General features: G+C 53.7%; 1 protein-coding gene across 4 annotated transcripts in view; it reads left to right on the plus strand.

Annotated features, from left to right (window-relative positions):
• The window catches only part of LOC134531932 (phospholipid-transporting ATPase ABCA3-like), a 114,490-nt gene that overhangs the window by 13,650 nt on the left and 86,150 nt on the right, over positions 1-14,690 (plus strand). For 3 of the 4 annotated variants that reach the window (XM_063367990.1, XM_063368018.1, XM_063367999.1), the window contains exon 2: positions 1,990-2,237. In XM_063367990.1, coding sequence (XP_063224060.1) covers positions 1,990-2,237 — 248 coding nt within the window. Of the gene's footprint in view, positions 1-1,921; positions 2,238-14,690 lie in introns of all 4 variants that reach the window. The other variant, XM_063368008.1, reaches the window with a different exon arrangement.

Raw genomic sequence — 14,690 nt, forward strand, 5'->3', positions numbered from 1 at the left:
ACGTCCGTCCAGAAAATTCGGGCAGCTTGATGTGACCCACAGGCGTAGGTCGCGCGCACGCATTTGTTGGCTCGACATAGACTCGCGTCCCCGTGGCGAACGCCGCCCCGCGTGTTGCGAACTTCACCTCCCGACATTCGGTGCAGTCGTACCAACTGTCGCGTGAAGAAGCCTGCTCGGTCTGGTCCATACACCGCACGTGTTTGAAGGCCCGGCAGTTTCGGCACCAAGCGTCCTTGCCCGCCTCTCCAGTACAGGTTGCCACAGTACACTTCAAACGTTCTATCCCGACTGAATTCATTCGCCCCGCAAAACCGTCCAGGCATGGTTCGCAGCGTTCCAGACACACGCATGTGTCCATCCACGAGGCCCCCGTGACGCCCCCCACGTGCCTCGGACGTGCGCACGTGACGCAATACATACTGTTTATGTTAAACACGAGCTCTGGTTTAATTAAGCCCACTCCAGCTGCCGGTCGTCTATCGTCTGCCATGCTCGCATTAGTTCAACTCACATAAGCACTGCAACAAAATTACCGCTACCGGGATGCGGAATGCCTCTGCTGCACCTGGATTCCTGGAAGCGCGCTAGTGGTCACTGGATCGGTCGCGACGGAGTACCGTTAGGCGCGCTGCACGGACAATGGCTGCTCGGCTCCGACGGAGTACCGTTAGGCGCGCTGCACGGACAATGGCTGCTCGGCTCCGCGCACTCCGGTTAACAATCGCACAACTCCCGCGCATCCGGTCTTGGTGGTTAAGGCAGCTTTTTGTCACGCCCCACGCTCTTGGGAGCCAATTGACAAGGTCGGGGGATTCGGTAGTATTTATAACGTACTTTTAGTGGGCGCCACCGTGTCTAGGGGGCACGGACCCGGCGAGAAGACTCTGTCTCAGGCGTGACGTAGCCCGTGTGGCGGCGTGACTCGTTTCCCCCTTTCGCAATTACCTTAACCACGCAGTGGGATCTCAGGGCGCCCCACACGCCGACAAACAACACTCGAAGCACGCAAACACAATGTCTCTATGAAAACGCCTTCCTCGGAGAGCCGGAACGGAGCGTCTCTCTTCAGCTGGCGTCGGGAAGCGACTGCGCGAGCAATGGCCGCAGAGGTAGCGTGGTGAAGAGGGGGAGGGGGGGTGTTTGGCGCCAAGCGCCCTGAACAGTTACCCTGTCTCCCGTCGTGCCGCGGACGTGGTTAAAATGCATAAAAATTACAATAAATTTTAATATAAAAACATATGGCACTTGGGGAACAAAACAAAAGATTGCACAGTATTATTATATCTTGGGGAGCGAAGCACTGATTCTACAGCGCCCTCTTGCGGCGGCGCGCTATTTAAAACACGTCAGCCGGGAGGATTAACAGGAAGGGAGGGAGGTGGTGGCTCATCGGGCTCAGATGGGCGTAGCCCTGGACGACGTCAAGTTGAATAATTTACTCTAGTTCCTCTAATATGTTTCTTCGAATATTTTTCCTCAAATATTGATTAGGTCCAATGCACTAAATCCTATAACCAGAGACAAGATTTTATAGTTTTATTTTTAGTTGAATTTTTTTTTTTTTTTTTTTTTTTTAAAAATGATTTTGGTGTTATTGTTTTTATTTTAATAAAAGCTGTGTGATACTTGCTCCACAAAAAAAGTGGTAAAATTTAAATGCAGCATTTTTACGATAAAATAATTTAACGATTTGCTCTAAAACTGACACATTCAGAACAATAAAAAATAAATTAGCAAGAATTGTGGTTTTAAAATTGATTCGATAAAAGATGCAAATTAAAAAAAAATAATAATAATTTTCTGATTCGTGCACTTTAGTACAATTTGTTTTCCCGAAATAACTACATCCCTTGAATTTCAAACATCAAAGATTACTGTTCCTGTGGATTGAATTAAGTTTTGGTTAAATGCTGGTTAGTTCCGTGATACGACTTGCACTTGGGCGCCCCACGGTGCACTACCTGTGCGTGCGTGCGTGCGTCGCAGATGGCTCGCGCGTGGCACAAGTTCTGGCTGCTGCTGTGGAAGAACTGGACGCTGTACCGTCGCCACCCCGTCCAAACTGCCGTGGAGGTGCTGGCGCCCGTCTTCTTCTCCGCGCTGCTGGTGGTGATCCGCAGCCTCGTCGCGACGCAGCAGTTCACCGAGCCGACGCTCTACGTGCCGTTCTCTCCGGCCGACCACTGGGGCACCGTCCTCGACCGCATGGCGAACGCATCCCACAGAGGCATCATGTGAGTACCATCATTTTATTTCTACGCCCATTTTTCCTATTTAAAACAAAATTACTATTTATTTTTGACGTGACAACGTCTAATAAATCGATGAACGTCGGCTGCACGCACGAAAAGTGTCCCGTTGCACACATTGTCCCGTTACGCTCATTGTACGCTTGCGCCGATTTCGTCAATGTTTTTTATGACCTTGTAACGTTAAACTATCGTCCGTAAACTGACTTTACAGACAAACATTTTTTTTTTTTTTTTTTGTGAACTATGTTTATTCATAAAGATCGCACCATTTTCAAAATAGCACACTTTCTTGTTCAACGATACATTTGCTTCACCAAAACGGTGCCGAATTGACTGAGACATGATGCACTTTTTCAGTTATAATTATTTGTTATAAGCATGTCTTAACTACTGGGAACAACAAAAATAAATCAGCAAGTATATGTGCATTTAGAAAATGTACCAATGCTGTAATGTAAAAATTAGTTACTAATAACAGTTGCAATATATAAAAAAAGCAAAATATTTTCCTGTCTATTTGGTACATACATTTTAGTACTAACTCCATGCTGAATAATTAACATTCATTGAATTTAATATATGAAAAGATTAAGTTTTTGTAATCTGGGTTTAATTTTTATTAAAATTTGCGGATCAATTTTCTCATTTTTGGTTGCATTTTGGTGCTTTATGGTGTATTCATATGCTTTCACATGTTATTTCGGCTGTACTGCAATTCACCATACGGTCTTGTCTCTAACCGTACAACAAAACATTTGAAAGACATTTCTGTAACGTTTCAGTTACATTACATAGTTCAATAAGTTATTGTTGTATTTCTTGTTTTCTTCCTTCTGGAATGTATCTGGAATAATTACAGACTGAAGGGGAAAGACCATTTGCACAATGGAAATATTTTGACATGTGACATGGGTACTTGGTGATTTTGATGGCGAACATATTTTTAATATTTTTATTTACACATCGTCATACGCACAGCAACACTTAAGATGAGTCTAATAGTTGTGCAACACATAAGACAACAACTAAAACAAACAATTAAAAGACAGATAATAAACTAAAATAGAAATAAAAATACAAACAAAGACTTATACAAATTAATACCAACCACTAGGCACAGCACAAACATTAGACAGACACATTGAAAAACAGTTTAGGGAGAATTAATCAATAATAATTATATAGTCTAAAAGGAACTTAGTTTTAACACAATTAGAATATAAAATTAATATTGCAATAAGACACAAAAATAGTTTGCATATACTATTTATGTTGCTATTTATATATTAATAAATTATATATATGCATAAAACTTAGAGAATGTCAAGATTATTACAAATAGTTATAAGTCTGTACAGAATATTATTTATTTATTATCGTGCTCATGATTCGAAAGATATGAGTTCAGTCACAACACCCAGGCATAACTCAAACTCAGGAGCATTATTGTGGTATCCAGGTGGTTTTAAACCTACCGTAATCATGTAGGTCCCAGACCTCATTGCATGTGTGCATAACCGTGCATTGTAATTGTTGTGTCCTTTCGTAAGTTGACTGCAGTGCGACATGTTGTAAAAAAAAGGGAATTATGGCGGGACGCGGCTACGACGGGCGCGGCAGGTCTTGTGTTGTGTGCGAACAACGAGGTGCAATATGAGTACCATGAAGGCTGCGATGTGCGGCATTAGTGTCATCTACATAACACTGGCGACGAGGTCGGAATAACTACGCATTTTCGGGTCGCATCGGGCACGTTGATAATCCGCGGCAGCATAACCTAGATGGCGTCGTGGAACTCGTTTGGTGAGTTTGTTCCGGGCCGGGATGCCTGGCAGACGTACGTGGAACGGGTGAAATACCTGTTTATAGCGAATAAGATTACGGACAAAGAGGAGCAGAGAGCCATATTTTTTACGGTATGCGGGGCCGAATTGTACACTTTAGTGGCGTCGTTGTGCCTGCCGAAAGCTACCAGTGAAGTGGATATTAAGGACATTTTAGCAGCATTGTCCAATCATTTCAACCCCAAGCCGAGCGAAATCGTGGAAACTTACAAATTCCACAAGCGAGATCAACAGGAGGGTGAGTCCATCTCAGAGTATATGGCCGAGCTACGGCGTCTGTCGGCCCACTGTAACTTCACAGATTTGAACAGAGTGTTACGGGACCGCCTGGTGTGCGGGGTGCGCGACAGGACACTGCAGCACGCAATGTTGGGCAAGGTTGATTTAACCTTCCAGTCCGCCCTGGACATGGCGACTGCGGCCGAAGCAGCGGGTCGGAACGCAAGTGATCTAAGAGGGGAAGTGAGCGGTTTGACGGGAGCAGTAAATCGGTTAGGCCTAGGTACCTCCAAGGACCGGCACACCGGACAGAACAAGTCTAACCTGGGTTGTGAGGACGGGCCACACAGGCGCACACTCGAGCGGCAGGCTTGCTGGCGCTGTAATGGATCGCACAGTCCAGAGAATTGCAAACACCGTTCCTCAAAATGTAATTATTGTTCCAAGCTGGGACACCTTGAACGGGCATGCATATCGAAACAGAAACACGGTTCCAGGGTGCAGGGGACATCAAGAGGGGCCAAAACAAACCCTAGTAGCGGGGCTTTTCATGTAGCGGATGGACCAGATCCAGCCGGCGAGCACTCTAGCCTGTACAGTCTCTACCAGTTATAGGCAAGCACCCCCAGGAATCACCCGCCATTCAAAATGTGGGTACAGGTGGACGGTAAAGACCTAGAAATGGAGGTGGACACAGGGGCCGGATTTACCGTTATAAGTAGCGAAACATTTGAGAGGTTATGGCCGAGCAGACCAGAGCTTAAGGCCGCGAATCTTCTTCTCCACACTTGGTCCCAGGAGAAGCTGCGGGTACTAGGGGCACTGGAAGTGCGTGTACAGACGAATGTTGCAGATGTACAGTTACCACTCTTAGTGGCAGATGGGCGTGGACCGAGTCTACTGGGGCGGAGCTGGCTAGAGCCCCTCGGAATTTCAGTAGAAGGGGTGCACACCATGCACTCGTTAGCAGCAAGCATGGCCGCACAGCACCCCAACGTGTTTGCCAGCGCAGACCTGGGGCACTATGTAGGGCCCCCAGTGAGCTTAGACATTGAGCCAGATGCCAGACCAATTTTTCGTAAGTGTCGGCCTGTGGCATTTGCACTGCGCGATGCCGTAAGCAAAGAGATAGACAGACTCGTGGAACAGGGAGTGTTTGAGCCAGTAGCGTATTCTAAGTGGGCAACACCCATTGTTGCTGTATGCAAAGCAAATGGTTCTGTCAGATTGTGCGGCGATTACAAGTGTACTGTGAATCGGGTGTGCCAAAGCGAGACTTACCCTTTACCAACTACAAATGAGGCTTTTTCCAAATTGGCTGGTGGTAAGATGTTTACTAAATTAGACTTGGCTGATGCATACTTGCAGGTGTCCGTGGATGAGTACACCGCCGACCTACTGACGGTAAACACCATGAAAGGTCTGTATCGGGTCAGGCGGTTGCCCTTCGGCATCAAGTGTGCCACGGCGGTGTTCCAGAGACTGATGGAAACCTTACTAGCAGGGATAGAAGGAGTCGCGGTGCTGTTAGACGACATCCTCATCATGGGAGCGACCGCTGAGCAACACTGGCAGCGGGTCAACCAGGTCCTGGGTCGGTTAGAGGCAGCTGGGTTACGATTGAAGGAGAATAAATGCGTGTTTGCCGCATCATCCGTTCAATTTTTGGGGTTCAGCGTAGACAGTGCTGGCATACACCCAACGACAGCCAAAGTGGATGCTATACACCTTGCACCGGCACCCACCTGCAAAAGGGAACTACAGGCTTTTTTAGGGCTACTCAACTTCTACGACCGTTTCCTACAGGGTAAGGCCAGCATAGCCGAACCACTTTACCGTCTCCTGGATGCTGGGCATAAATGGGAGTGGACTGAGGTTCATGAAGAAGCCTTTCACGCTGTAAAAGAGCTTCTTCAGTCAGACGCAGTCTTAGTACATTATGATGCAACGAGGCCTGTGTCATTGACATGTGATGCTTCAGAGTACGGCGTGGGGGCAGTTCTGGCTCATGTGGAAGAGGATGGGAGTGAGAAAGCCATAGCTTTCGGGTCGCGCACATTGCACAAACATGAGCGTAACTACGCACAAATAGATAAGGAAGCGCTCGCAGTAATGTTTGGGGTGGTAAAGTTCAGGCAATATGTGACAGCAAGACCCTTCACAATTATCACAGACCATCAACCCCTGTTGCGGTTGCTGGACCCCACCAGGCAAACGCCAGATTTTCTATCGCCAAGGTTGCTACGTTGGAGCCAGTTACTGTCCATGTTCGATTACAGGATCACATATCGGCCAGGACAGAGCATTGCGCATGCGGATGCTTTAAGCAGGTTGCCGTTGAAGGTTACAGAAGTCCAAGTGCCCGCTGCGGGAGACGTGTTGATGTTGGAGGCATTGCCAGATCCCCCAATTGAAGCAGCCAGGATTGCTGCACTTACAGAGGCAGATCCAGTATTGGGTGCGGTCAAGAAGTATTGCGGTGGCGGCTGGCCACAGAGTGGCGCAGTGGCTGATGAGCTCCGCCCGTACTTGACACGACGGGACGAGTTGTCCCTGTACAAGGGGTGCATCCTTTGGGGCAGCAGAGTAGTTATCCCCTCGGCGCTAAGGCAGGACCTGTTAGTAGTGCTCCACGCAGCTCACAATGGCGTGGTGAAATCAAAGGCAATAGCTCGCAGCTACATGTGGTGGCCAAAGATGGACGACGACATTGAGAGAATGATAGGGCTGTGCCAGCAATGCCAACAGTCACGGGCAAATCCACCCAAATGTGTACCTGCTAGTTGGGAACCAGAAACCAAACCTTGGGCCAGAGTACACATAGACTTTTTTGGGCCGTTCCAGGGCAAGGTTTTCCTTCTCGCTGTTGATGCCTACTCCAAGTGGCCGGAAGTCAGAATAGTAAGGTCTGCATCATCAGCATGTGTGGTGCGCGAACTGCGGGACATTTTCAGCATTCACGGGATTCCAGAAATTTGGTCTCTGACAACGGATCCGCGTTTGTGTCAAGTGAGTTGGGAGTGTTCGCAAGGAAAAATGGTATCCGGTTAGTGCGCACAACACCTTTTCACCCCTCTAGTAATGGGCAGGTAGAGCGCATGGTCCAGACGGTCAAAGGGAAACTTAAAAAGGGGGGCACGGGTGACTGGCAGACCCGGCTAGCACGAACATTGTTCGCACTGCGTACCACCCCAGTCACTGGAAGTCACAAGACACCAGCTGATCTGCTCATGGGTCGTGCCCTTAGGACAGCTTTGGACCTGATTCAACGGAACCCCAGCAAGTCGCCCTCAGTACAGCCACCAGCTGAGCGCCATAGCAGACACTTCAAGGCAGGAGACACAGTGTGGTACAGGGCTTACTACAAGAACACCAAGTGGTTGCCTGGGACAGTACTAAGCACACAGGGTCACCAGATATTTATAGTCAAGGACGACATCGGAGGAGAGCATAGGCGCCACAAGGATCAGATCAGGCACAGGGTGCCCAGCGGATCGGCTGAGGCAGATGGGCACCTGCTTGCGAGGGGAGGGCCCAATGAAGCAATCGAGAAATGTGCCGCGGTCCAGGTTCCACCTAGGGGAGAGCAGCCCATGGGTGAGCACGGCACTCGCAGCACCCATGACAGGTGGCAACAGGCAGCAGTAGAAGACACCGCAAGCTGCGAGGACGACACAAACCCCTTTCGCGGATTCAAGATGAATGAAACCGTTGGCAGCGGTACCAGCTACGCGGAACAGCTCATCCAGCAATCCATCGAGAGGGATCCAGCCAGCGTCTGCATCAGGGGAGGACCAGCGTTGGGAGAGCCCATCGCGGAATGGGAGCACAAAGGCACCAGTGACTCTAGGAACGACAATGCACGGCTCGCCCAGGATCCGGAACCATCGGAGAGCGACCAGGTGGCTGGAGCACGACGGTACCCACAGAGAATCAGCCACCGACCCAAGAAGTGGGAGGACTATGTACTGTACCACTAGTGTAGCATAGTGTAGTAAGATATTTGGCAAGGTTTTACTGTACTGTGATAGGGAGCTTTTAGTAGGGAGGAGGTGTTGTGTCCTTTCGTAAGTTGGCTGCAGTGCGACATGTTGTAAAAAAAAGGGGATTATGGCGGGACGCGGCTACGACGGGCGCGGCAGGTCTTGTGTTGTGTGCGAACAACGAGGTGCAATATGAGTACCATGAAGGCTGCGATGTGCGGCATTAGTGTCATCTACATAACAGTAATAGCAAGATTTGTTGCAGAAAACGGTAATTTAAAGTTAAGTTGTTATTACTACCTACTACCATTATTAAATGGCGCACTTGCTTTGAAATGAAACATTGAATTTACCTTTGTATTTACGGACACTAATTTCTGTATTTAAAAAAATATATATATATATATATAAAGTTGACGCCGTCCCCGCTACCTCTGATTATTTAAACGTAATTTTTGTCCGGTTCGTGTTCTCAGGGAGGGTTCGGCCTTGTGGCTAGAGGTACGGGTCAACGCAGTAGGGCCCCCCGAGCTGTTGAGGCCACTCGGGACGCCTGAATAATAACACAAAACTTCTTCAGATAGTTGGTGAATTTAATACAGCACAGCCCAATACATGGTGCTGCCCGTTCTGGCCGTAACGGTTTGCCCGACGCGACTAGTCACACGCGCAGCTCACTTCCTCAGTGGCGGCTCACGATTCTTATGCGCGTGAGGGGCAGACTCGTATACGTGACGCGAAAGTTACAAAAGATACTCTGACATGGCACACAATATTTTGAAGCACAATACACTACACTAATACCTAGCTCTGGATAAACTGGGCTAGCAACACGTAGGCCCGTGTCTCCGGCGACTCTACGTGGTGTCTAGGTGTGTCCCAGGGACTGAATCGTTATTAAGTTTGGTGGCGCACTGCCGTACGACGGTGATACATAAGCCCTGACATGACGAATTACACTTAGGCGAACAACTATTCCACTAACATATTACACTTGATAAACTGGGCTAGCAGCACGTAGGCCCGTGTCTCCGGCGACTCTACATGGTGTCTAGATGTGTCCCAGGGACTGAATCGTTATTAAGTTGGATGGCACGTGTCGCCTGCTGGCTGCCCCGTGCGGGCCAAAACTAAGTAGCCTGTAGGCTAGGTTGGGCGTGAAGCGCCGACGTAAAACCACATACTCTCCCCACAGTACTTACGTATGACGTGGAACACTCATCTCGGAGCACTGATTGAATTAAGTTAAGTACCTCATGGTAAATTTAGGCCGACCGCGGAACTGTACAAAAGGTTGAAAAGAAATTACACTATGGAAAACTACATGTCGGTGAATGCAAAGGTTGAAGGTTCCGCGTTGCGCGCAGGCTGCCGGCCTGGTTGAGCTCTCGAAGGACACTGGCGGTGTCGCCGCGCACGACCCCCCTCCCCCGCCAGCCCTCCCGCGGAAACGTGTGAATTTCGCGGGAAACTGAACCGGCCAGGTTCGGGACAAATCGCACCGTGAAACATGATTTTGCAAAGACTTAATTATTAATTAATAAAAAATAATGTTCAATAAAATCCTGTGGAAAAACATAATTATAACAATTTGTTGTAGTGCGGCGGAAGGATATGCCACACCCGGCCGGATCCTTGCGCCGGTGTAGCACTCGTTGTATGGCGTTCGCCTCGTCGCACGAACTGCACTTTGCTGCGCGCACGGGCGCGTTCGGTGCACACGCTTTTGCGAGACGTTGATGAGGCATAGCGGTCTATGCGACAGAGGAGCATTGGCGGTCGGCGTCAAATGCCCCCCCTTCTCTGAGACCGCTATGTGCATCAACGCCTCGCTTCACACGCTGAGCACTTCACTGACGTTCGCCGCACTGCGAGCCCTACACTACGCGGCGGAGTGGATGGTGTGTTGCGATGTAAACATTCTGCCCTGAATACCTCTCCCACTCAATGAATGCTAAGGGGTTACGCCCTGACCCGTGTCCTTTTCCCCCCTGGGACTGGGCAGCGACGTGCGCCTCTTCTAGCTCAATATGGTGACAAGTGGGTGGGGGGGTCAGTGTAGTCGGGGTGTGACAGGGTGGTGGAATGGATGACGTGGGCAGGGGGGATGATAGGGGTCCGGCCACGAGTGTTGGCACCCCTGGATCGCCCCTTACGGGCCGCGCCCGGGTGGAGTAGCTCGACGGGGACCTGGACCACTCGTAATCCGCCAGGTAGGCCGGGGGTCGGCGGGCCCTCTGTGGTCGTGTGGTGGGGACTGTGCTGGTAGGGGTCTCCACTGTGCAGAGTGTGGTAGGTTCCCTCGTGTCCGGTTGGGTGGTCGGGCAGCTCGCCTCCACGGCGGGGACAGGAGCGAACTCTACCGGCTCGCTGTCGTCCGCGCAGCACGTCCTGACCGGGGCCCGACGTCTGCGGGTGGGGCGCCTATCCCTACTGTCCGGCTCCTCCTCCCCCTCCTCGGGCTCGTCCACGGACACCCGGAACGTGGCGTCCGCCAGGCTGAGGTCCAGCGGCCACAGTGGCTCGTCGTCCTCCTCCTCACAGACCTCCTCCCCCTCCTCGTCAGGAAACCAGACCAACGGATTCCCCACCTCCTCAGGGACGTGCGGAACTGTGGCCAGCGGCACCGGGGACCGGCTCGGGGTGTCCCGGAGGTCGGGTTGGTTGCACTCATGTGCCTGATCGGGGCTACCCACGTCTGTGTCGCCCGTGTGCATGTCCCCCCGGGTGGTGGGTTCAGGTGCTGCTCCTTCCCGCGGCGTATCTGTGGCTTCCTGGAGTGTGGGGGATGGTGAAGAGGGGGTCATTGGGCCAACTCTGACCCCGTGCGCGACTACGCGCAGGTCGTCCCGGTGCACTTTAGCGGGCCGCCCCCTTGGCGTCCGGGACGCATAGGATGAGGGGCCCGTCCTCCACAAGACCTCCCGCGGCTCCGACCATCGGGGCGCCAACCCCGCACAAAAGTTACGCGCCCCGGACGACAAGTGGTGCTGCCTGACATATACCAGCTGACCTGGCTGGATGGGGGGTGGGGGGTGACTACTCATAGGCGTGTGGGCCGCCAGGAATTGGGCCTGCCGTTGTCTGGCGTGCTTCCTCCCCTCCTCATGATTGGGGCGCGCCACCGTGCCCATGGCGACATCGGCCACCCTGCTTTCCCCGGGCAAAGCCAAGTTCTTCCCGTACAGGAGCTCGGCAGGGGAATGACCGGTGACAGCGTTGGTGCGGCGCCGGAGGCAATACAACAGCTTCGGCAGGTGGACGTCCCATTTGGAGTGGTCGTCCCCCAACCTCAGCCGCAGCTGCGCCTTGACCTCCTGGTTCCGCCTCTCAGTGGGGTTGGCCTGGGGATGGTAAATGGGGGTGGTGTGGTGGTCGAGACCCCAACGGCGACAGTCAGCTCTCCAGCGCCTCCCGCTGAACTGACAGCCGTTGTCCGTCAACAGCACGCGCGCGAAACCATACCGCGGGAATATCTCGTGGTCCAGCAGGGCGGCTATGGTTCCGGCGCGCACGTTGGACACCGGGAAGGCCTCGACCCACCGGGTGAAAATGTCTGTGATGACGACCAAGAACCTCCTTCCCCGGGTGGTCCGCGGGTAGGGCCCCATTATGTCCAGGGCCAGGGTGTGAAACGGGTCACGGGGCCGTTGGGGGCGCTGCTGCTCCACCCCGTCAGACCGCCTCGTCTTCCTCTGCTGGCACTGCTGGCAGCGCCGCACCAGGTCCCGTACGTCCCGCGTCACCCCCGGCCAATGGAAGGTCTTACGGATGTCTAACTGGGTTTGGTGCGCACCTGGGTGTCCCTCCAGCTCGTGCGTGTGGTGGAAGCCCATGACCTGCTCGCGGGCACCGAGCGGCACATGAAGGCGCCAGGCGTCCATGTCCCCTGGTACCCGGGTCTCCAACACCCCGTCCACGCACCTGTGGTAGGGGTGAACCTGCTCCCCACATGACCGCACCTCGGCCTGTGTGGGGTCGTCTGTCCGCTGGGCCTGTTTCACGAATTCCACTAATCCGCTCAGGGTCTCCACAGGCAAGACGGCGGGATGATCGGGGGCCCTTGGGATGTGGAATAAAGTTGCCGGCGCCTCCCCTGGAGTGACTGGCGGCGCAACTCCCCCTGGCGGCAACAGCCCCTCCCAGTCCTGGTCATCCTGAAATGTGTTGTGTGGGTCGGGATGGCGCGACAACTCGTCGGCGAACTGGTTGTCCCGTCCAGGGACGTGCTCGACCGCGAAGTCGAAGTTCTGGAGCATCAACGCCCACCTCGTGAACTTCGACTTGCGGCCCTGGACGGAGTCCAGCCAGCGGAGACACTGGCTGTCCGTCCGCAGCGTGAACCGGCGGCCCTCCAGGTGGTGGCGTTAGCGGCGCATAGCCCAAACGACGGCCATGCACTCCTGCTCGTTCACATGGTACCGCCGTTCGGGCTGGCCGAACTTGGCGCTGGCGTACTCCACCACCCGGCGCACGCCTTTGTCCCCCACCTGGTATAGGACGGCCCCCATCCCCTCCTGACTGGCGTCTGTCTGAAGGAACAGGGGAAGGTCAGGCTGCAGACGGGCGAGCTGGTGGCACTCGCGGAACTGCCGTTTCACCGCATCCAGGGCGGCGTCCGCTTCGCTGGTCCACTGAAACCGGAGCTTGGGTGACAGCAAGTCCGTCATCGGGGCGGTGACGCTGGCAAAATGCGGAATGAACGAGCGCAGCCAGTTGAGAAGGCCCATCAACTTCTGCAGCTGCTTGCGGGTTCGAGGGGCGGGTTTGGACTCAATAAGGTTCAGGTGCTTTGGCAGAGGGCGGCAACCTTCCGCGTCCACCATGTGCCCTAGGTACTCCAGTTCAGCCGCGCCCACGTGGCATTTCTGGGGGGCGCACGTGAGGCCGTGTCTGGCCAGCCGCTCAAGGACCAGGCCGAGGTGCCGGGCGTGGTCCTCCCACGACCGTGACCAGATGATGACGTCATCCAGGTACGCGGCGGCGAACTCGCCTGTGTACCCGTCTAACACACGCACCATCATGGCCTGGAAGGTCGCGGGGGCGTCCATCAGCCCGAACGGCATGGCACAGAACTGGAAACGCCGGCCGTCAGGGGCAGTGAACGCGGTCTTCGGGTGGTCCTCTGGACGTACCGGCACCTGCCAGTACCCGGACTTGAGGTCCAGGGACGTGAAGATGCGGGCGTCGCCAAGCCCTGCCAAAGCGTCTGTTATGTTGATGAGCGGTGGTGGGGCGGGTATGGTTACTGAATTGACTGGTTTGAAATTCACACAAAAACGCATGGAGCCATCTTTCTTGTTCGCCATGACAATCTGGCAGTTGTATGGCGACTCACTGGGTTCGATGACTCCATCGCGTAACATTTCCGTGATCTGGGTCTGGATGACGTGCCTTTCAGTGGGTCCGAACCCGTATGGTTTTACGAACTGGGGTTGGTGAGGTCGGGTAGGGATGGTGTGTTCCGTGGTTGTGGTACGGCGGAGCATATCTGTGGCCGCAAACACCTGTGGCTGTTGAGACAAGACATTGTTTATGAGCTCTACATGGGCAGCGGGCACACCGTTCCTCAAGTCCGCGAGTGTGATGGGTGTCCCCTTCTCGGCGGGTGGCCGATAGCCCAGGCTGTAAACTGTGCGCCGCTCGTGGTGGCCAACGTGCAACCTCCCCTCCCTGACTTCCACAGTGGCGTCCTCCTGCGCCAGCCAAGGCAGACCTAGGATCAGCGTCTCCCGTAGTCCCTCTACTACTAGTGCTGTTGTGTGACTAACATGGTCCCTGATGGAGAGGGTGATGTTCGAGCGGCCGACAATACGCGCTGTCGCCCCCTGCGTCTCTAACTGTACCTCCTCCGCCCCTGAGTCAATGTCCCGTACGCTCGAGCATTGAGCCGACACATACGTGTGGCTGGCGGCCGTGTCGACAAGAGCATGCACCGGCTGTCCATCCATCCTGACGGGAATCCGGAGTAAATGCCCCAGCCCAGGTCCCAACTGCCCTAATTGGAACGACTCACCACACTGCTCCCGGGGCGCTGCCGCTGCCGTCAGGCGGTCCGCAGGTGCTGCCGGTGTCGCCGGGGCCACCTGGTGTCCGGTACTGCTCGCCGACGACCCGGTGCAGGCCGCTGACGAGTCGGGTGCGCCGCGCCCGTCCGTCCTGACGGGGCGTGCCGGTGTGTCAGCGGACACCGCAGGTGCTGCCGGTGTCGCCGGGGCCACCTGGTGTCCGGTACTGCTCGCCGACGACCCGGTGCAGGCCGCTGACGAGTCGGGTGCGCCGCGCCCGTCCGTCCTGACGGGGCGTGCCGGTGTGTCAGCGGACACCGCAGGTGCTGCCGGTGTCGCCGGGGCCACCTGGTGTCCGGTACTGCTCGCCGACGACCCGGT

Source organism: Bacillus rossius, chromosome 1 (assembly GCF_032445375.1).
Source record: "Bacillus rossius redtenbacheri isolate Brsri chromosome 1, Brsri_v3, whole genome shotgun sequence".
Classification (NCBI taxonomy): domain Eukaryota; kingdom Metazoa; phylum Arthropoda; class Insecta; order Phasmatodea; family Bacillidae; genus Bacillus; species Bacillus rossius.